Genomic DNA, 23,557 nt, shown 5'->3' with positions numbered 1-23,557 from the left:
GTGCATTTGACAGCACCCTGATCAGGTGTTACAAAAAGCATTGGGAATCCAAAAGATAAAACTTTATTTCTATAGGTTTTTTTATTTCTTCCTGCCTCTTTGTTCTGAAAAAATGGTAATTTAAGCAATTAAAGCCTGCAATATAGCTATTTTCCTATTTCCATAAATTAGGTCTCAAAGCAGATACTTTACCTAAAACATATTTTAATACAAAGGCTATTTACAGTTCTGGTAAGAAACCCCACAAATATAAATGTTTATAATTTTTCTATAAGAAATCCACAGAAAGTTAAAAATATAGGAACATCTTATTGGGTAAGATGATGCCATTTGAGGCCAAGTAGCAATGAGACTTAGAAGTTGTATCGTCCATTTCAAAATCCAATAGTAGAGATGGGGAAATCCTTCATGTACTGCCTGATACAGTGCTGAATTCTTATTCCATATTAATTTCCTTCTCTCTCCTTGGCTACTAAGCCCAGAAAAAAACACCCATTTCCTTGTGGGAGTCCTCTCAAGCAGCAAAGTAATTTAAAAATGTCACAGCGTTCAATTAGCCACATTTTATTTTATTTTTAAAGTATATTTTATTATTTATGTTAACAAAGTTGTCCCATTTTTTTCATGTCCATGGGTAGTATGTATAAGTTTTTGCCTTCTATATTTCCTACACTATTCTTAACATCCCCCTGTCTATTTTGTACCTACCAATTATGCTTCTTATTCCCTGTATCTCCCCACCCCCAAACTGATAACCCTCCATGTGGTCTCCATTTCTGTGATTCTGTTCCTGTGTTATTTGTTTGCTTTGTTTTTGTTTTTAGGTTTGGTTGTTGAAAGTTGTGAGTTTGTTGTTAGTTACTGTTCTTAGTTTTGATTTTCTTCTTTTTCTTAAATGAGTTCCTTTAACATTTCATATAAGGGCTTAGTGATGATGAACTCCTTTAACTTGACCTTATTTGGGAAGCACTTTATCTGCCCTTTCACTAAATGATAGCTTTGCTGGATAGAGTAATCTTGGATGTAGGTCCTTGCTTTTCATAACTTGGAATACTTCTTTCCAGTCCCTTCTTGCCTGCAAGATTCCTTTTTAGAAATCAGCTGATAGTCTTGGAGGAACTCCTTTGTAGGTAACTGTCTCCTTTTCTCTTGATGCTTTTAAGATTCTCTCTTTATCTTTAATCTTGGATAATTTAATTATGTTGTGTCTTGGTGTGTTCCTCCTTTGGCCCAATTTCTTTGGGACTCTCTGAGTTTCCTGGATGTCCTGGAAGTCTATTCTATTTCCTTTGCCAAACTGGGGAAGCTTTCCTTCATTATTTGTTTAAATAAGTTTTCTATCTCTTGCTCTTCCTCTTCTTTTGGCACCCCTATGCTTCAGATGTTGGAATATTTGAAGTTATCCCAGAGGCTTCCAAGTCTCTCCTTGTTTTTTTTTTTTTTAATTCTTATTTCTTCATTCTGTTCCAGGTGAATGTTTATTTCTTCCTTTTGTTCCAAACCATTGACTTGAGTTCTGGTTTCCTTCCCTTCATTGTTGGTTCCCTGTATATTTTTCTTTATTTCACTTTGCATAGCCTGCACTTCTTCCTCTATTTTGCAACCATACTCAATCATTTCTGTGAGCATCCTGATTACTAGTGTTTTGTTGAACTCTGCATTTGATAGGTTGGCTATCTCCTTGTTGCTTAGTTCTTTTTCTGGAGTTTTGATCTGTTGTTTCATTAAGGCCATATTTCTTTGTCTTGGCACTTCTGTTACATTTTAAGGGGTAGAGCCTTAGGCATTCACCAGGGCAGGGCAATGCACTTTGCTGTGTTGTGGTAGTGTATGTGAGGAAGGGGTCAGAGAAGGAACAATGCAGCTTGCTCAGCTCTCATCCTGCTTTCAGTCACTTCCTCCTCCACTCAGAAGCAAATTTGGCTCTTCTGGTACTGATTCTTGGGTAGGTGGTTTTGTGTATGTTCTGTTGGTCTCTCTAACTCTCCTGTGAGGCTGGGAGTTTCTCCAGCCATGACAACCCCTACAGAATTTTACAGCCAGATATTTTATGGCTTTAGTTTCCTGTACTGAAACCCTGGGTTGTGCAGTCTGTCTCACTCCCCAGTTGTTCCTCCAGGCTTATCTGCATGTGAATGTGGTCTACCAGCTACTGCCTTGCACCCTTTGTCTGCCATCTTGTCATGGGCCCTTTCCTGGCTGCCTGTCTATGCTCCTCCTATTAGTCTGGATGAATGTTTCTTCTTTAACTCCTTGGTTGTCAGACTTCCACACAGTTCAATTTTCTGGTAGTTCTGGTTGTTCCTGGTTTTCAATTTGTTGTTGTCCTTCTTTTGACTGTTCTAGGAAGCAAAACGTATGTATCTATGCCTTTATCTTGGCTGGAAGTCTGCAATTATCCATATTTTATAAGTACCATGTTCTAGGTTCTATGGTAAGCTTAAAGGACATAGAGGTGAATGACTCACAGATGCACTACCAGGGTATCCAAACTTTTGGCCTCTCTTGGTCACACTTGGTCAAACACCAACAAAAACTGATGAGCAAATAAAAGGTTTTAAGTAAATTTATGATTTTGTGTTGGGGAACATTCATAGCTATCCTGGGCTGCATGTGGCCCATGGACTGCAATGGGAAACCCCTGCACCAAGCCTATGCAGTAAGACAGTCTGTGTTTGAAGTGTACTAAGGAAGTATTTTAACTTTTCTTCATCCACAGTTTAATTCAGCTGGTGATAAAAGCATTTTCCTTTCAAAACCAGTTTTTATACAGATGTCTATCATTCTCTTGTTCAACTTTCAGGGTTGTTGACCATAGAAGCCAAGTTGGATAGGACCACCAAGCTCTTCTGGCCCAATATCTCTGCACTATCTCCCTCAGGATCATCTTGTCAGCTCACCTGACAGCACTCCCATCTTTGCACACATCCCTTAGGAAGCTATAGGGCTGTACCCACTGATCCTAGTTTTACCACTGTGAGTAATTTTATTGTTGCTAGGATACAGCAATAAACAAGACCAAGTCTCTGTGATTATGAAATTTACATTCTAGCTGGAAGAAGAAAATAAGCAAATATATATTAGGTAGTAATAAACCCTCTGAAGAAAAATGGAGGAAGTTAAAAAGATGAAGAAACAGAGGTGCCATATGTACAATTTTATATAAGATATTAAACAAAGGATTCTTTTATTTTGAATTTATTTTTTCCATTACTATTTATCTCCCCTCTTCCATCTACACCTACCACCATCCCCCTGCAATCACCACATTGTTGTCCACATTCATAAGCTTTTCTCTTTTTTACTTTTTTGCTCAATCCTTCCACCCCTGCCACTGCCCCTCCAAGAATTGTCAGCCTGCTCTCTATGAGTCTGTCTCTATTTTGCGTGTTAGTTCAGTTTGTTCATTAGAATCCACAGGAGAGAAATCACATGGTTTTTGTGTTTCTCTGACTTACTTATTTCACTTAGCATAATGTTCTCCAGGTCCATCCATGCTGTTTAAAAGGGTAAAATTTTTTTCTTCTCCTTCTTTTTTACAGCTGAGTAGTGTTCCATTGTGTAAATGTACCATAGCTATTTAATCCACTCATCTACTGATAGAAACTTGGGTTGTTTCCAAATCTATTGTCTATGGCTATTGTAAGTAATGCTGCAATGGACATAGAGGTGTATATATTCTTTTGAATTAGTGTTTTGGGTTTCTTCAGATAAATTTCCATAAGTGGAATAGGTCTTTGATGAAGCAAAATGTAAGCCAAGACCTGAATGAAATGACGGAGAAAGCTCTATATCTAAGGGAAACATATCCAGGCAGAGGGAACAGTAAGCACAAAGACCTTACTTAGTGTAGAAAGTCAAACACTGAAATAGTATAACTTATACAACTAAAGCTTCTTTACCCCTAAGAATCTTCTCCAAATTCTTTTAGGTATTTCTCTGGTTTTTACCTCCACACTTTTAAATAATATGCTTAAATAGTTTTTCTTGGTTTGTCAATTTAGGACATTATCTATTGGCTTCTAATATAGAAGATGAGAATTGCACACTTTTGCCACCCACACTGTATTTTTCCTCCTCCTACTTCCTCCCTTCATTGTTTGAAAAGTTTCTGATTTAGTCTAAAGATTCAAATTGATAGCAGTGTTCTAAGCTTGGTAAAAATTAGTCATAGTCTATTAAAACTGTCATTAAACAAAAACATTAGGAAGCCAATTGCATTGAGTTTCTCTACATTCAGAAGAAGAAGAAGGGGGAAAGTAAAGTAGGAGAATTATTATTTAACCACACACATTCTCATAATATAAATAATTATTTGGCTCATCCATTGCTTTATACATGGCTTATAAAAGTAAAAGTAAATTCTCACTATTTATTGATGAGTCAAGGGTAATGGGTGGTTTTTCTGACTAAAACCAAATAGATTTGTAAGCTCAGGAAAGACAAACAATCACTGAAATTTATAGGAATACAATAATTACCAAATGCTAAAATATCACATCATTTCCAAAGACTCAAGTAAATGATATTTTTTTGTCATCTAATCAGTAAGTTTTAATATATCTTAAAAGAAAATTAAATAATTAAAAATGTCAAGGTTTTTTAATGAGACTAACAATATTTTTTAAGAGTATGTATTCAGCTTTAAGATATTCCCAAATGAAAGTAATTTGGACAAAATTAAAATTATCAAATTGTGAGACTGAAAAAAACCTTAGAAGCTATCATATTCAGGCAGATCATGCTGTAAGCGAATTGATTTCAGCCTCTCCACTTCAATTTTTAATTGTAGCAACTCTTCTTCTAGCTGCTGTGTTCTTTTCAATCCATCCCTCTTCTTCCTAACATACAGTCCAAATTTTTTTTTATTTTCTAAAATTATCTGATGCTCCAAATTCTGCAAATGCTGAGGGCCATACCCTAATTGTGACCTGAAGTGTCCTCCATTCCCATGATGAAAAAAGTCATCTCTCCTTGGAATATAAGATGGAGACAATGTCATTTTCACATCAACAGAGGAAAGTGATGGCAACACAGATCTTTCCATAAGATGTACTAATTCATGTTCTTCTCTTTGCTCAAAAGTGTAACTCTGTTCAGAATTTAAAACCAGTGGAGAAGGGGGTTTAATGTCTTCTTCTTGCTTCACCTCCACTGTAATAGCAACTGGATGGTGATCCAACATTCAAGTAAATTATATTTTTAATACTGGAGACATAATAAAAGAAAATGACCACTTAAAGTAAATAACTTGAGATATTACAATTTTAATGATTTACTATCTTATTACTTTCTTCCATTTAAAACATTCAGATTTTCCTAAAATGTGAAAATAAAACAGCTTGAAGCTAACATAATGTTTCTCATCTTGAATTTGTCTATAAGATTCCTTCTCAGGAAATTCACAGATCAGTGGAGTCAAGCTCCAGAGTAAAGTACAAGTATTATTTTATAAAATCTTATTTCAAAACATATATTTGATCAACAAGTAAGCCCTCCTTATAGCAAAATTATATTGATGGCAAACTAATTTATTTTCAATTATCATAAAATACAAGTTAAAAATGAAAAGTGCTTGAGCTCAGGTTAATCATGTATCATTAGGACAAAACGCATTCTCAAAGTTTCATCCAAATCTGATATTAAAGAGTAAGTTAACCTTCCTCTTCATTTAAATTTTTATCATTGGTATTTAGCCACTATCTTTTTATGTTAATTCTGAATCAGATTTTGAGTTCAATTCTATCCCCTTGGGTATGTTAGTAGTATTTTAAAAATGGCTTCATCACTAATTATAGATCATCAATACTCTTCCAATCACCAAATCATATAATTTCTCCTTTTTTACTCTTTAATATATGCAACCCTTAAAGCACTGACCACATTGGACCCTCTGGAAGCTCTCATATCTGTAGCTTCTATAATTTTGGCACTCCTGCATCTTTTCCCTGTTTTCACTATTCCTCCAATATTTTGAAAACACTGCTCCCTCTATTCAATTTCTAATCATGGAGAATTTCTACAAATCAATCCTCAGATCTCTCTTTTCTATTTGTTTGGATTTCTTACCTGTTTTATGCTTTTAACTGACATCTGTGGAGAAAGACTTAGACTTCTAACTCATGGCTTTCAAACTAAAGCCTGCTGTTTCCAGCTTTCTTTTGAACAGTTTAATTTAGAGGAACTGGGAATGGCACATTGATTGCTCTCTGATTTCATTCTATTTATTGTCATACAACTTAGAATCTGTTTTTAAAGAGACATTTTAAAAACCATAGTTTAAAAAATCCTTGTTACTGTCATTTATGAAACTCTAAGTCATTCTCTCATTTCTTTAACAATCTTTATCTTCAACAAAGCTAGTTTTCCTTGATGAGTTTATAGCCTTACTTATAGTTTTTCATCTATCTAAACTGCCTTTTTTCTTGATATCTAGGGAGAATTTTTTTATTAAAAAATACTTTTGTGAAACTACGCAGACAGTAAAAGAATTTATTTGTTACAAGGGGCTGTGAAAATATGCTGTAAGGATACTTGTACCAATGAATAGATTCTTATACATATGTCCAGACCCATAGAATGTACAATACCAATGTACATTCACCAATGGTGAATCCTAATGTAAACTATGGATGTTGGGTGATTATGATGTGCCAATATAGGTTCATCAGTTCTAACAAATATACTGCTCTTGTGGGAGTGTTGGTAATGGGGGAGACTATGCATGTATGGGGCAGAGGGTATATGGGGCACCTGTACCTTCTTACTTTGACTGTGGATCTAAATCTGCTATCAAAAAAAAATAAAGTATTTAAAATAAAAAAGACTTCAAACCTAAAAAAGCAAAGTTTCTAAGTTTCTGACTTAATCAAAATTTCTTTTTAGAGCATGAAATTTCTGCTTACTGCTGAGCCTAATAGTATACCATGAATAGGTGTCCTTTCTTATAAAAAGTTTTTGTTCTTACTAAAGTCAATTATTATTGCTTTCCTATTTGTTTGCTTAGTGTTCTCTTTTTCTGTCCATAATTCTCTCCAAACTCATCACAAGAAAGGCAGAACTGCTGTTTTTCATCAGGACAACCACAGGGAGCATTCTTAGTTTCTCTTCTGCTCCCTACTTTCCCCTCCCCTGCCTCTTCTCCTGATGTCAAGGTGGACTCATCACTTTGTAAGTCCATTCTGTAACTGTCAGCTTGGGATTTGTTTTTGCTCCTTCCTACTGGTCAACCTCCAATCTTCCTTTTTGGTTTACTCTCTTGCTTTGGTGGAACACTTCCTCCAGTAGAGTTGAAAGATATGTGACAGATCAATTTGAGATAAATCTTCCAGAGACTCTGCATCTGACTCTAGTTTATACTCACATTTGATAGATAACTTGGCAGTATATAAAATACAAGTTGAAAATCATTTTCTTTCAGAATTTGAAAGGATTCAAGTTTTGCTATGGAAACCCAGTGCTATTCAGATTCCTGATTCCTTGTATTTTACCTGCTTTCCTCCTTCTGAAAAATGTTCACGGTGATGTGTTTGAGATGGGTGTTTTCTTTCATGTGTTAGTTTCGCATTAAATGATATTTTCCATAAGGTAACAAATTTCACATTTTCTGAATTATTTCTTTGGTAATTTCATCTCTTTTTTTCCTGTTCTATTAGTTAGAAGTTGGACCTTCTGGAATGATTTGCTATTCTCTCCTGTTTTACTTATTTGTTCTCTCTTTTCCCACTTTTGTTCTACATGCTGAGGTGTTTACTTTGTTTTCTAAACCTTCTATTGAACTTTTTATTTCAGCTATAATTATTTAAACTGTTGTCTAAACATCATCTCAATTATTTTTAAATGTTTTTTTTGTGATTAGCACCTATTAAAAAATTTTGTAGATGCATAGTCTTCTCTCTATATATTTTCTAGGACATTAATTTTCAGTTTTTTAGTAAAGTTTTTTTCTTTCCTGTGTTGTCTCTTTTTCCTATGAATTCCTTTTACTCTCCACTTTATTTTGGTTTCTGATTTCAGATAAAGGAAATCTTCAAACATCTAGTAATTCTTTGTTGTCATTTTATGTATAAGAATAATGCAGTGATGTGTCTATGTTGTTGGAGACCCCAAAGATCAATAAATGACTCTTTCCTTTCTGATTAGCTGGGAAGTCTCTTTAGAGAAGAATCCCAAAATTACCTGAGGTGGTGATAAGGTTGGGTGGTAGCAGGATGCCTGCTTACTTGAACGCCTGTGGATAATCTGAGCGGCCCAATGAAGTTAGGTCTTGTCATTCAGGATGTAGACTTTCTCTTGATGCCTTGGTCATTAGCAAGGAGCTCACCCCAGCATACTTGATGTCTTCAAGTGTAGAGGTTCTCATTCAATTTCTCATGTATAAAGTGCTGAACAGAGAGCTACCTGTCTGCTTCAATTAGGGAGGAACCTGAGCGTCTAACTACTCATTTTGCTGTCATTAACCTAATCCCCTGCTTTCAGCAACAGACCTCTGCTTTCCCACTTCCCATCTTCCACAGCAGCTGGTGTCTAACCCTTAAGGCTTTTGGGGACCCCAGAGTTGCCTTGTTTATCATTGTGTCCCTTTATTAGGACCTTAGTATTTAGTTTGCCCAGTTTGGTTAACTCTACCTGCTTTTCCAAATGTTTCTTGACATTGCTTGTCTGCTGTTGTCTTTTCTTCATTTAAAAAATTTTCTCTTAGTGTCATTTTAGTGGGGTTTCAGGAGGGTGTAGAAATAAACATATGTATTCAATCTACCTCATTTGATAGAGAGTCATCCCATTTTTTCTTTTTGAGAATTGAAAGGACACTTTCTATTTTTAGTTTTATATTATCTTCTTTAAATTACTGAAAAACTAACAATTGTATCCTCAGTTACTTAATCTTTCAGATGAAAATCCTCAGTTTTTAAAGATACTGTCTCAACACATTAACCATTTTTTTGTGTGTATATTGTCCCTGAGCCTTAATTAACCTATCTTGTTCTAATAAATTATTTATAATTCTAGAGCAGGAGTTCTTAAAACTCATTGATCATTTGAATTACTGGCTTCACCCTAGAGAGTCTGATTTTGTAGTTCTTGGTTTGGGTGGGGGGAATCTATATTATGAAAGAATCCCCAGGTGATTAAAACTTCCTCTTTAATTTTTTCTTGTGGAAAATATTAAACACACATAAAAGAAGACACAATACTATAATTAACTCCCATGGACCCATCACTCTATTTCAATCATTATTAACTTATAACCAATCTCCTTTTATCTGTACCCTATCCAACCACTCCCACCCACATTATTTTTTCCCCTTCTATACATGTCATTTTAGAAAAAAATCCCAGACATACTATCACTTTAGTTGTACTTCAGTATGTACCTTCAAAAGATACTCTTTGAAAACTATATACCATTATCACTCCTAAAATATTAAAAATAATAAAAATAATCACTTAATATCATCAAATACCTAATCAGTGCTCACATTTCCAATTGTCTCATAAATTTCATACTCTTTCCTCTGTACAGTTTGTTTGAATTGTAATCTAAAAATGATCCACATAATGAGATTATTATCAGGTCTTTTGATCTACAGGTCCAAATCCCTCACACCTTCTTCTCTTCCTCCTCCTCCTTATCCTCCTCTCCCCTTTCCTCCTCCTCTTCTTCTTTTGCTTCTCCTCCTCTCTTTATCTTATAATTTATTTGTTGAAGAAATATTTCCATGATGTTTTGATGTGTAGCCCTTCTGGGAATCATGACTGCTTTGATGTACTCTTAGGGACCACCTAGGACAGGGGCTGGAGCTCCCACCTTATTTATGAAACCTTGCCCTCCTTCCCCTCCATGTCACCTGCAAGCCTTTTCATAACATTTCATTTTTGGCTCTTGTGCACCATGAGATTTAAAAAAATCATTAGTTATATTCTCATGAGTATGTATGTGGGTGTGATTTATTCCTCTCTCCTTATTGAACCTCTCTTTCTTTGGTGGGGGAAACTCTATTCTAAATTATAACTCTGCTAGCATAGTGTCAGTCACCTCAGCCAGTTCCTAGAAATATTGCTGTCATGTTTTTTTCCCAATCATTTGGAAGAAGGGGATGTCTCCTGTTGCTTTTCACCAAGCATTCTCATCTCAAGTAGGAGCACATTTTGATTAATTATTAGTTATCAAGTAGAGAGAATAGAATATACTTATAAAAATTTCTATTGCCATATTTTCATTATTTTAAGTATACTAATATCTTGGCCTTTTGTGGCATCTAGTGGAGTGAAATCAGGTGGGAGCAGTTTGTATAAATGTTGGAGGTTGCATAGTGAGCATGAAAAGTTGCCCAAATAATTTATTGCCAAACCAGGACAGTTCTGGGAATGAAATGGGTGGTATTAGTAACTACACTGGATAACAGACATGCTGTCCAGTTAAAATGGCACATGAGGTCCCCCAGGTTGGAGCCAGGCAGACAGGGCTCAAATCTTAGCTGCACCTCTGACAAGCTGTGGGCCTTCAGTGAGTTTCAGCTTCTCTGAGCCTTGGTTTCCTCCCCCTATGATATCAAGGTATCAAATAAAAAATGTATACAAAATACTTAGCACAATGCCTGATATGTGTTAAATGCTCAATAGCACTTTTATTTTTTAAACTGGATCATCATTTTTCTACTGGGAGGCTTTGTACATGTTTGTCCATTTTACCAGTGGGGTCTGGGCAGCCAGAGCATGTCATGTGAGAGTCTCTGGTATCCAATGGTGGGGCCCAAGGTACACCCATAGTGGGAGAGCCACTTCTGTTTTCCTTGGGTCTATCTGCTTCATAATATTTTTATGCTTTAGAAAATATGTTTTAACTCACAGATAACCAGATCAACATAATATTAAGAAGGCCTGCTCCTCTCTCTATTATATTCTTAATGTCAAGAACTGTCATATATTGTTGAGATGGTGGGGAAAAGAAACAGGAGATTAATTAGAAAATGATGATTCTTACTTTAATGTACATTTCTTTCCAAATGAAGGAAGCTGTTTTAAAGCAGTCTAAATCAAGTGTGCATTTCCCAAAACCCACTGAGAAGATAGTGTAAAGAATAATGGGGTTAAAATAATTTAAAAGGCATCGTAGTCATATAAGATCTATTTATTTATAGTCCTTGCTATGCACCAGGCATTATTCTACATATAAAAATAAATAGGTTACATTTTTTCATTAGTAATTATTATCTTTATTGAGTAATTTTGCAAATAAATTTAAGATGGTCTGACAATAGGGACATATTTTCCAAATGAGTAACTGTTAAGTGAGAAATCATCATTTACAACAATTATTGATAGTCCTGGGATATACAGATGTATGAGATATACTGTCTCTCCCTGAGGGGTTTATAATTCAAATAAAATCACAAACTTGTTCACACACACTATGAAAAAAGGCTCAAATTACATATGCTAAGTGCCCAATGTGTGAGTTCAGAGACCAGGGAAATTACTGAGTACTGGCCATATGTGGGCACTTCATGAAAGAGGTAGGAAGAGAAAGAAGCCATGAGGGACCAGTGGTGAGAGGAGTGGGCAATTGTAGCTGTGGGCATAACACCAGTAGAGCCAGGAAAGTGGGCTGCACAGGGACATCAGGTATTGGGAGAGGCTGAATATAGTGGGGGGAGGTGGGAGACAGGGTGGACAGTAAGGCCAGGCTAAAATGCCAAAAAGGAGCTTTGAGCATGAGCGTGATGTGAACATGTTCTTTTAGGAAGATAGTTTCACAGTAGTTTGCAAAATGGATTGAATTAGGGAGAAACAAAATAGGAAGACCAGGTCAGGGGGTTAGTGCCAGCTTTGCCTTGGGCCTGGACCAAGTGGGAGAACTAGGAAAGTTCTAAGCAACTATGGCCCATGGTTTTTCTAGACACAGTCTATGGACATGGTTCCTGATTAGCAGCTCTGAAAGGACAAGGCTTTTTCCCTTGGTATATCTTCTAGGAACCTAAATTAATCAGTGTGGGGCCCTGTGCTTCCTTCCTACTATTTTCTCCTTTCTTTTTCTTTAGAGTTATCTATTCATTTTGTGTGACTACTTTGTCAGCTTTTAATAAATTACTTAGTTTTCAACTTAATAGGTTTGTTAAACTAATAATTTCATGTGACTTTTCAGATTGGGGATAAAGAGTATGTCTGGTCCAGGATGTGTGTGTTTGTGTGTGTAGGGGGTATCTGTTTTTGTTCTTTTTGACTGTTGGGGATGGTATTCAGTGTTTAGGAGTTCATCATCACATTTAATATGTTGCAACACTGATAAATTTGCATCCTGAGCTGTTCCATGTCTAAGAGATCCTACCTCTGCCTTTCTAAATAACTAGGTCTTTCAGGGTGGTATTTTTCAAATTCTTCTGACCTTATCACATAGTAAGAAATATATTTTACAACAAAAGTCAACACACACATACATGCAACAATATACGTACCAATAAATATATCTGTCCCTATGTATACTTCTGTCTACATGTGTGAGGAGGGACCCCCTAAAAATGAAATTTATAAAAAACTGTGTATTTATCCTTACGTGTTTAAACGTCAGTCACCTTCAAAGTACTCTCCATTTGATGCAACACACCTATTGAGACATTTTTTCCACTGCTCAAACAGTTTTTTAACTCACTGATTTCGATGCCTTTTAGTGTTTCTGCCTTTTTATTTTTGTTTGTTTGTTTCACCTCTTCCCCATTGGCAAACCATTTCCCTTTGAGAATGTTTTTCATCCAGGGGGAAAAAAAGTTGCTTGGGGTGAGATCGGGTGAATAAGAAGGGTGGGGCACAGGGGTCATTCTGTTTTTGGTCAAAAACTGCTAAACACTCAGTGTGGTGTAGGCAGGTGTGCTTGTAATCACCCAGCATGAAATGGGAAAATGCGTTGACAGAGTCTTCAAAAACAAAAAAATTCACTGAAGCCAAATGTACAAAAACACCAGATAGTACACTGATACAGATGGATTCCTAGAATACTCACCTAGCAGGGAAAGCCTGTATTATTAGGGACCCACCCTCCAGAAGATGATTCGGTTTTTGGGGGTCCTCCCTAGTAACTATATTAATATGTCTGTAAGAGTAATATATAACTTAAACAGAAGCTTCAAGAAAAAATACATAAGCTTACCTCTTAATTTTTAAAAAAATTCTGGTTAAAAACACTAAACCAATATAATAACCACTCACAATGTGGTCCATAGAAACGTCCAGAAGATATCATCGCTTGAATGCCAAGGCACCTTGTTTTCTATAACTGCCCATCCCCCTCATTTGCAAAATATACCAGATTCATTGCTGATGGGATAGAGGACAGGGCCTTTTAAAATGGGGGACAAAAGAGTACATCTGGTCCAGGAATAAATAATAGAATTTGGGTGTCACATCAGATGGTCAAAAAGAAAAATCTTAGCGCTGCAGTCATCTGATAACATTGGGAAGAAGGCCTCCTCACTTTCTAACCACCTCTGTTTTAGGATAATTTCCCCATTTTAGGGTGGCTTATCTAGATCCTTGATAAAACAGAACTGGTTGGAGAGAAGTCCTACATTGCTCCTAAATTTTACTTTTTAAGAATTCCCAATTGAATGTCTAGATGTGGGTATGTTTTAAGGCCTTTTCTTTGTATCACTAATGGGAAGATGTGTTTTATAAACACTGAATGAATGAGTAATGATGAATCACAGCTCAGGGTATACATTGAAAAGAATCTGAGCTCTCATTTGTTTTCTTAAAAAAATAGTATTACTCACCCATCTTACCCCAAACACATGGTAAAGTGGGGCTTATTTAAAAAATTAGAATACCAGGACAACCATACCTTCCTGGAAACAATCAGCTCTTACTAGATCTTGGGTTTCTCCATCCTCTGTTGTGACACTCTAGATTATTTCAATCCATTCCCCAGTTGTAGAGTCATTTTGGCAAGGGGATTTTTCAAAAGGCTTTTCTCATTGCTTAGAGCCAAAGGTTTTGTCTTCTGACCTTTTGATTCCTGTCCTGCATCTGTAATCAATGTCAGGTCAGCATAAACAAAACTAAAAGGAAGTTAAGTGGGAAAAAAACAAAGCAAAAAGACCAACAAGCACAAAGCTCCAAGCCTGCCCATTTAGAAGCTCATTTTGAAATAGTACAATTGCTTGGATAAGAGAATATTTCCTCCCCCCACACCATTTGTTTGGTGCCCGATTTGTTTCTAGTTGCAGCAGGGAGGTCAGAGCAAGCCAAGAAAATGAATGGAGCCAGCTTACTGCTGAGCTGCCTGGAGCGGGCGGGTGTTATGGATCAGCATAAAGCCGGCTCTCTTTCCCAGGCCAAGCCGATGTAACTCACTGGAGTGGCAAATTACATCAGACCTACAGCTGTAACCCGACATTATGATTAATTTGATCAGTAATTTCTCCTGTTTTTCATTTTAATCGGTGTGACTATTCTGCTGTGGCAGGTCTTTCAGATCTAATTAAGATAAATATCCCAGTAAAAGACTTGGCAGACTTTCCAAGTCAAATCCAGGCATCAAGTGTGAAGACCTACATCCCTAGTCAATCACCTTGCAGGAGGGCTGGTGCTTCTCTCAGCAATCAGCCATTCACACTTAAGCAAATTCATAGTCTCCAGCACTGCTTAGTCATCCTCTCAAGAAAAAAAAAAAAAGGTCCGAAGCAGCAAAGGAAAGAAAGAAAAGTCCCAGACGATGTCATTCCTTCCCCTGTGCTCACATGCCACACTGATTTGGCCAAACTACATGGATAACCCTGTAAGTAGATACTTTCAGAATCCCTGAGTTGGTGTTCCTGAAAAAGATTCTAAATGAATATGCACATATGTATATATCAAATACATACAAATGTGTACACACAAATATGGAACACACATACATATGAAGATTTAAAGTCCATATACACATATATAATCTAACCCTTTAATGGAAGTTCACAGCCATCCATGTGTTAGATTACAGTTGGCAGGGTTTAAGAGTTAGTTTATATTCTGTTTGTTTACTTTTAGGTTAACTCATGCATTTATTTATGACTCCTAAGGCCAGTGGCTGATATTTGTACAAGCTCTGTTAGGTTTCTGTTCTTTGAAGATGAAAGTGTTAATGAGATTTTCTCCTTAAAACTATCTAATCAGCAGGACCTACCTGTCTAATCTGGTACCTGCAGACTTTGGTAAAGTATCGAGCATTTGCCTGGGTTACTAGGACTACATGTCCACTTATGGGAAAATGACTGAGAACTTCAAAAGAATGGATATTTTTGAAGATTTTTTGCAATTTTTATGAAGAAAACATTACAATGCTGTCACAAGTCTCAATAATCACAAACTAAATTCCCCCTTATAATAGGAATGACTATTTTGGAAAATAAACATATGACTTGAATAAAGATGGTTGATGTCAATTTGTACACAGTTCCCACACCCCTGATTAAGAGGGTAAAGAATTTCTACAATCCTGCATTATAGGATTTTTGTTAGGTAAACAACCACATTCTGACTCTGCATATGGCCTGTATCTACATTTGGATGATGATTTTGCTACTCTTACTTGCATCTTAGCTTCTGTTCCTGAAAAAGAGTATTGAAATGATGGTGTCAAGAAGACTCCCTTGCTCCCCTGCTGAGGCAGACAGACTCAGATGCACTTTTATTGCTGAATGAAAGGTGGTGGAATATAGGTAGGGTGTAGTCATTGTAGATCTAGGCAATCTTGGGTCTAAAAATTGGAATGAGACCTTCGGACTCCTCACAGAGATCTTGTCAGCTATCTTAGCTCTACTCTAGTTGGTGGTCATAGACCACTTTAATCTCTTGGGACCTGAGTTTCAATTTGGTAGAAAGAGTTTCAACAAAACTAGTATATATATTAAAGAAAGAAGAAGGTGTAGCCATATCCTCACCACCAACCTCAAAGTAACTGGTTCTTGAGCAATGATAAGAACAAGATTTAGATCAGGAGCTGAAAGGAGCACCAGATGGGAAAGGGAGAGTCTTTCTTCTGACAGTGCATCTATCTCCATTTTCATCAACAAGGAAAAAAATCATTATATTATCTCTTTTAAAAGATGAAAATCCCACAATTAAAAAAAAACAACTAAAAAGGGGCAGATTAGCACAGTGAACAAAGTTTTTGTTTTGCTTCTATTTTTTCGTATCATTTTTTATTATCCTCATGCAAGGATATGTTTATTAATTTTAGAGAAGGAGGAAGAGAGAGACAGAAAGAAAAACATCAGTGTGAGAGAGAAGCATCAATCAATTTCCTCCTGTATGTACCCTGCCAGGAATAGAACCTGCAACCTTTGGGTGCAAGGGATGATGCTCCAACCAACTGAACCACCTGGCCAGGGCAGCACAGTGGACAGGGTTTTATGTCAAACAGATCTTGGTTTGAATCTTGCCTCTTATAGGTCCTTACCCCTAATTTCTTCATCTGTGAAATGGAGTTTGAGGAAGGAATGTCAAAAATTCATTGAGTAAAGCTTTACTATTCAAGAGGTGAGCAGAAGACCAGTAGCTGGTTAAAAATGCAGAACCCGAGGTGAGCCCTCTATGGCAGAACTATGAGTCTACATTCATCAATGTGCCAGGGAGATTCATCTGCCATTAAAAGTTTGAAAAGCCCTAGTATAGATTAGATGAGACAACCTTTAGCAACAGTGGGACATCTAATAAGCTCTCAATCAGAAGCAGCTGTTCTTGTTTGGAGAGGATGTTAAAGAGTCTGAAAGGATTATTTCTTTCCTCTATTATATTTTGAGTATGAATCACCAGGTTTGAGGTTTTTCTATAAATATTGGCTAATAACCCAACTTCAGGGTCTGGGAGAATCGTGAGTGGGTGACAAAGTACAGATACAATTTTCTTTAATTCCCTAATGGGCTATGAATCTGGGGGAACATGGTTGGTAACACTGGCTCATTCTTTTAGAAATCAAGACCTGGGTTTATTATATCATGGAAGTAAAGTTAGTAACAACTCATGGAACCAACACTTTGGGTAAAAAACATTTTACTTAAATAAGGGGCAGAAATTTGCTCTTTTAGAAATGAATAATTGGGGGCCTATTTACAAGACCCTGGGTAGTTGTCCTTAACCCTGACTCCACATCAGAATTGCCTGAGGAGCTTAAAAAATGCTGATGCCCACACTTCATCCCACTCAGGTTGAATCAGAATCTTTGGATGCAATCCAGGCATTGATATTTTTGAAAAACTCTTCAGGTGGTCTCAATATGCAGCCAACACCGAGAAACACTGCCATTGAGTTTGGAAATTTTCTCTTGAAAAGGAAAACAACGGATTGAACAAAATACAGTGGCCTCAGCTCTTTGGAGATAGTGTGGCGTGGGTGAGTCAAGAAGAGGGAGGAAGGTCAGGCAAGGAAGTGAGGTGGTACCCATGGCCCAGAAAACATTGAATTATATGGAAATCTTCCTTTCTGGTATGAAGATAATCACTGCACCACTTAAGAACGCTCACCAGCAACAAAAATAGTATGCAGGTTGTCCCTTGAAGGTGTTTAAAGTGGATTCCATGTGATTGTTACATGCAGGAAGCTTGGAGAATATCCTGTCAGGACGGGTGGGGTAGGACAAAATGGCCGCTGAAATAGAAAATGGCAGCTCAAGTACAAACATGGCGGCTTAACTATAAACATGGTAGCTGAATTATAACCTAGAAAAGACAGCTGACGTCAAACCAGGGCGAGAGGAAAACCACCAATGATATATTGCCACTTTGTTCAATAGGGACCAATCCCCAGCTCCCACAAAAAGAGCCAACCAAGATGAAACCCTGCCACAGTCCCTGCTTGGGTGCGACTTTCTCGGCCCCACAGTGTGGACTGGGAAACCTCGCCCAGGCACACAAACCCCAATAAAGCTCTATACTACCTAACTTTGTGGCTGATTAGCATTTATTCCTCGGTGGAGCCTAAAAACACCTTTCATTTGGTGCCAAAACCCGGGAGGAGTCGTTGTCTTCTGAAGACCGCTCCTCTCCTGACTCCCCGAGGAGGCCTCGTGGCCACCCCACCAGTCCGAGCTCTGAACTAGGGTAAGTGACGCTGTCCCTCAACTTCCTGGTCCTTGGACTCCGACTCCGGGTCCCCGTTTGCCGGAGAGGCTGCTCTCCTACCGAAAAAAATCACAGTGCTATGTAGTGGGTAGCCCTTCTGGGAGAAACTTCTCCCTCTGGGATTCAAGTACAGGCGGAGATGTCCCACGGCCTTGAACTCCACTTCTGTCCGACTTGGTTGGTGACTTGAGTTGCGGGACGCCAATTCTCAGTCACTGATCTTCCGTCCTTGGGACCAGGAATGGGGGGGCAGGGGTCCAAGCTAGATCCTAAATCACCTGTAGGGTGCCTGGCCTCAAGCAAAAACAGCTGATTTTTCTGTCCACTACAGCCTGGCCATTATATCAGCTCGATAATCATGAAACCTGGCCTCCTGAAGGCACTTTCGATTTCATTACCCTTACTGACTTAGATAATTTTTGCAGACAGACTGGCAAATGGTCTGAGTTCCCCTACATTCAAGGCTTTTGGGCCTTGTGCACCCACTCTGATCTGTGCACCCAATGCTCCACAGCTCAGATTCTCCTAGCCCAAGGAAACTCTGAACCTGTACAGCCTCCTAAGCCTACTGCCCCAAACCTCCCTCCTCCTTTTCTGATTCTCCCGAAAATCTTGCTTCTCCTCCTTCTCCCCCTCCTTATCAGCTCCTGCCAATGGCTACTCCAGCCCTGGCCCTCCCCTCTCAACCGGATTCTCCCCCTCCCTCTAAAAACCTTTCTTCCCCGGTTAGCTCACATACTTGCTCCCGCCTGAATCTAGAGCCCCTAAACTCCCGTATTTGCCTCCCTCTGGGAAGTGGCAGAAGCAGAAGGTGTTGTTCTGGTCCATGTCCCTTTTTCACTAACTGACCTTTCTTCAATTGAAAAATGCCTAGGCTCGTTCTTCATTAACCCTACCAATTTTTTCAGGGAATTCCAGTACCTAGTCCAGGCTTACGATCTCACATGGCATGACTTACATATTATTTTAACCTCTACTCTAACTCCAGATGAATGTGATCGTGTTCAAACTGCTGCTAGAGCTCATGCAGACCAAACCCACGGTACAAACCCTACTATGCCGGTAGGAGCTGAGGCTGTGCCAGAAGCCGACCGGGTTGGGATTATCAGATGGGACAGACAGGCAGACGGCGCTAGCTATGACCAAATGGTTGAGTGCCTGTTAGCAGGAATGAAATGGTCAGTTCAGAAAGCAGTTAACTATGACAAACTCAGAGAAATTACCCAAGTCCTGGAAGAGAACCCAGCCCTGTTCCTTAACCGCCTCACTGAGGCTATGGGTCTCCATACCTGCTTAGGTCCTACATCCAGTGCAGGGGCCACTGTGCTGGCCACCCACTTTATCTCTCAGTCAGCCCCAGACACTCAGGAAAAAAACTAAAAAAGGCATAGGACTGTCCTCAAACCCCCATCTGAGATCTGGTAAACATGGCATTTAAAGTTTTTAACAACCAGGACAAAAAGGCCGAGGCTGCTCCCCAAGCATGCCTGCAGCAGAAGGTAGCCTTGCAGACCCAGGCTATAGTAGCAGCCCTGAGGCTGGCTGAAGACCCAGGACATCACAGCCCAGGGGCCAAGTCAAAGTCCGGGCCACCAAAAGGAATGCCGCCAGGAGCCTGCCTCAAATGTGGTAAGGAAGGACATTGGGTCTGCCAATGTCCAAACCCTCGAATGCCCACCAAACTGTGCTTCGACTGCCGTTGAAGCTTGGCCATTGGAGAGATGCTTGTCCCCTTAAAGGCTCATTCCCAGCACCTCCGTACCAGGGACCATCCAGCCAAGGTGAGGACTCCTCTCTGGCCTTAAAGTTCCTTGGCTTCATGGATAACTGATGCAGCCTGGACTCCAAGACCCCCATCAACCTTGCTGAGCCCAGGGTAACGCTACAGGTAGTGGGTAAGTCCATCTCATTCCTAGTGGGCATGGGGGCTACCTATTCAGTCTTGCCATCACATTCTGGTCCCCTTACCCCTTCCCAGATCTCGGTCATGGGGGTTGATGGAACTCCACCATGCCCCCTTCGTACCTTTCCTTTAAACTGCAGCCTTGATAATATCCCTGTCACACACTCCTTTTTGGTCATACCCTCCTGCCCCGTTCCACTCCTAGGAAGAAACATCTTGCAGCTCCTAGGGGCCTCCTTACAGATCACAGCGAGCCTAAATCCCTCCTCTTACCTTCTCCTTCCTCTGCTCAAAGACCCTACCCCATTAACCCAACCTCTAATCTCACCCACCCCAGTCAACCCTTAGGTATGGGACACCTCCAAGCCTGTTGTGGCCTCTCACCACACCCCAATCATCATCATGCTGAAAACCCCACCATCTTTCCTTCTAGACCTCAGTTCCCAATCTCTGAAACCCATTGTAGAGGTCTCAAGCCTATCATCTCCTGCCTTATGGGGCAGGGACTTTTAATTCCGGCCAACTCCCCGAGTAATGCCCCAATTCTTCCAGTTTGGAAACCATCAGGAGCATACTGGTTAGTCCAAGACCTAAGGCTCATTAATGAAGCAGTAGTCCCTATCCACCCAGTGGTCCCAAACCTCTACACTCTCCTCTCCTGCATCCCACCTACCACCACCCATTTTTTTTCTGTTCTGGACCTCAAAGACGCCTTCTTTACTATTCCCCTCCACCAGGATTCATATTTTCTTTTTGCCTTTACTTGGACTGACCCTGACACCAACCTCCAACAACAACTGACATGGACAGTCCTTCCCTAAGGCTTTAGAGACAGCCCCCATCTCTTTGGTCAGGCTCTTGCCCCGGATCTTGCTGCTTGTGACTTAGGCTCAAGCACTGTCCTCCAGTATGTAGATGACCTCCTCCTGTGCAGTCCCTGTTACAAGAGTCTCAGCAACACATAGCCGTCCTCCTTAACTTTTTAGCAGAGGATATTGGGTTTCTCCCACCAAGACTCAGATTTCCACACAGACTGTCACCTACTTAGGTCTGTCCATAACCCCTACCACACGGAGTCTCACTGCAGACCACACTCGCCTCCTCTGTGAGCTCCAACCCCCCACCAATGGAGATCATATTCTCTTCTTCTTGGGATCAGTGGGGTTCTTCAGACACCAGGTTCCTTGCTCTGCCCTCTTGGCCAAGCCCCTGTACAATGCTGCAAAAAAAAAAAAAAACAAAAAACCAAAACTCCTATGGAATCCCTTACTTCTCCCAAGCTGGTAGAAAAAGCCTTCACCATGTTACGGGACACACTCCTGCAGGCCCCCTCTCTAAGCCTTCCCAATCCCACCTGTCCATTTCATCTTTTCACTGATGAATGCCAAGGCATAGCAATTGGTGTCCCGGCCCAACCTGTTGGCCCCTCCTACTGTCCGGTTGCTTATTTCTCCAAAAACTGGATCCAACCTTATGGGGGTGGCAGCCATGTCTCCGTGCCCTGGGTAGTGCTGCAGAGTTAGGCAAGGAGACCCTAAAGCTGACTCTCTGCCAGCCGTGGTCATTTTCTTGCCCCACTGCCTTACTGATCTGCTCTCACACGGGGCTCTCTCACTACTGAGACCTTCATGCCTCCAAGAGTTGCACCTTCTGTTTATAGAGAGTACCACTTTATCCCTTCGCCTCTCCCCTTGGCTTAACCTGGTCACCCTCTTACCAGCACCTACCATCAATCCTAAATCCACTCACTCTTGTCCCGAAGTTCTTAACTTTCTCAGGCAACCCCTAGACAGGGTGTCTGACATTCCACTCCCCAATGCTGACCTCACTCTGTTCGTCGATGGCAGTTCTGTGGTGGAGGCCTACAGAAGGCGGAGGGCGGCCTATGCTTCCACCCTAGAAGCACAACTGCTGCCTGAGGGCACCACCTCACAGAAAGCAGAACTCATTGCTCTCATCCGAGCTCTCTCTCTGGCAAAAAAAAACAAAAAAAAACAAAAAACAAAAAAAAACAAGCGAGTAACCATCTACACAGACTCCAAATACGCCTTTCTCATTGTTCACAGTCACTCTACTCTCTAGAAGGAATGTGGGTTTCTCACATCGAAAGGCTCTCCAATCATTAATTCATCTCTAATCTCTGAACTCCTCCAAGCGTTAGAATTACCTGCAGAAGTAGCTGTTGTTCACTGCAAGGGGCATCAAACCTCACGAGACCCCGTCTCCCAGGGCAATGCCTGGGCTGATGCCGCAGCACGAAAACTGACCCCTGGAACTTCTCCCTCCCCCATACTCTTCCTGTCCACCCCTGTATCTCCTTCCTATACTCCTCAGGAATACTCTGCCTTGTATGCCTGGGGTGGCTGCATTGGCAGCGGAGGTTGGATCTTCCTCAATGGAAAAATTGCCATTCCCCAGCAGCAGGCTGTTCCCCTCTTTTCAGAAATCCACCAGTCACTGCACATGGGCCCCAAAGCTCTGTTCAAGTTCCTAGATCCCCTCTTCTCCTTCCCATATCTTCTCCAGTCCATCAAGCATGTGCATGCTGAATGCTCAGTCTGCTCTCAAGTGTCAATCCAGGGAGGGCTTAAACCCCGGTTTCCAACTCACCAGATGAGAGGACATCTCCCTGGCCAGGAATGGCAAATCAACTTCACTTACATGCCTCCCCACAAGAAATTCTGCTACCTTTTAACTTTTGTTGACATGTTTTCAGGTTGGATTGAGGCCCATCCCATGTCCGCCTCTATCTAGTCAGACAATGGCCCAGGCTTCATCTCCCAAATCATCCAGCAGGTCTCCACCTCCTCGGCATCACCTGGAAGCTGCATATTCCTTATCATCCCCAGTCTTCCGGAAAGAATTTGTGAAGCCTCCTGGGTTACCTTTAACCAGATGTTGTTTCAGGCCCAAACCCCCTTGCCCCTCCCTGACGAACCAGAAATGACCGACCTCTAGCCCCTCCTGTCTACACTCCCCTGACAGCAGGAAGTAGCCAGATCAAACACGGCACCCCTTATCCTACCAAAGAGGTCAGAATGTCAGGACGGGTGGGGTAGGACAAAATGGCAGCTGAACTACAAACATGGCGGCTGAACTATAACCTGGAAAAGACATCTGACGTAAAACCAGGGCTCGAGGAGAGCCACCAATGATATATTGCCGCTTTGTTCAAAGGGGACCAATCCCCAGCTCCCACAAAGAGAGCCAACCAAGATAAAACCCTGCCATATTCCCTGCTCAGGCGCGACTTTCTCGGCCCCACAGCATAGACCAGGAAACCTCACCCAAGCGCGCAATCCTCAATAAAGCTCTATACTGCCTAACTTTGTGGCTGATTAGCATTTATTCCTCAGCGGAGCCTAAGAAAACTTCATATCCCATCTTTGCTTTGAGACTTTAATAACTTTCTTGTCAAGGTTGGGTCCAAAGACCATTGGTTTTAGCCTTAAATTGATCAAATTCCCTTCATGAGGTGCAGAGTATTGAAGGTGATAGCTCCCAAAGTTTAGAACCTTAGATACAAATACAAGATTACTTCCCCTCTGATTTAAAAAGTAGA

General features: G+C 40.1%; 2 protein-coding genes across 2 annotated transcripts in view; both read right to left on the bottom strand.

Moving 5' to 3' along the window:
- The window catches only part of POU6F2 (POU class 6 homeobox 2), a 551,204-nt gene that overhangs the window by 117,000 nt on the left and 410,647 nt on the right, over positions 1-23,557 (bottom strand). The window lies entirely within an intron of this gene.
- LOC123811821 (fibrinogen silencer-binding protein-like) lies at positions 4,715-5,185 on the bottom strand. Its single transcript, XM_045828319.1, has one exon. The coding sequence runs from the start codon at positions 5,183-5,185 to the stop codon at positions 4,715-4,717; it is 471 nt and encodes a 156-aa protein (XP_045684275.1).

Source organism: Phyllostomus hastatus, unplaced genomic scaffold (genome assembly GCF_019186645.2).
Source record: "Phyllostomus hastatus isolate PE091 unplaced genomic scaffold, TTU_PhHast_1.1 phas_scaffold_78, whole genome shotgun sequence".
Lineage (NCBI taxonomy): Eukaryota > Metazoa > Chordata > Mammalia > Chiroptera > Phyllostomidae > Phyllostomus > Phyllostomus hastatus.
Note: the sequence above shows the minus strand (reverse complement) of the source record. Positions and strands in the feature narration are given on the sequence as shown.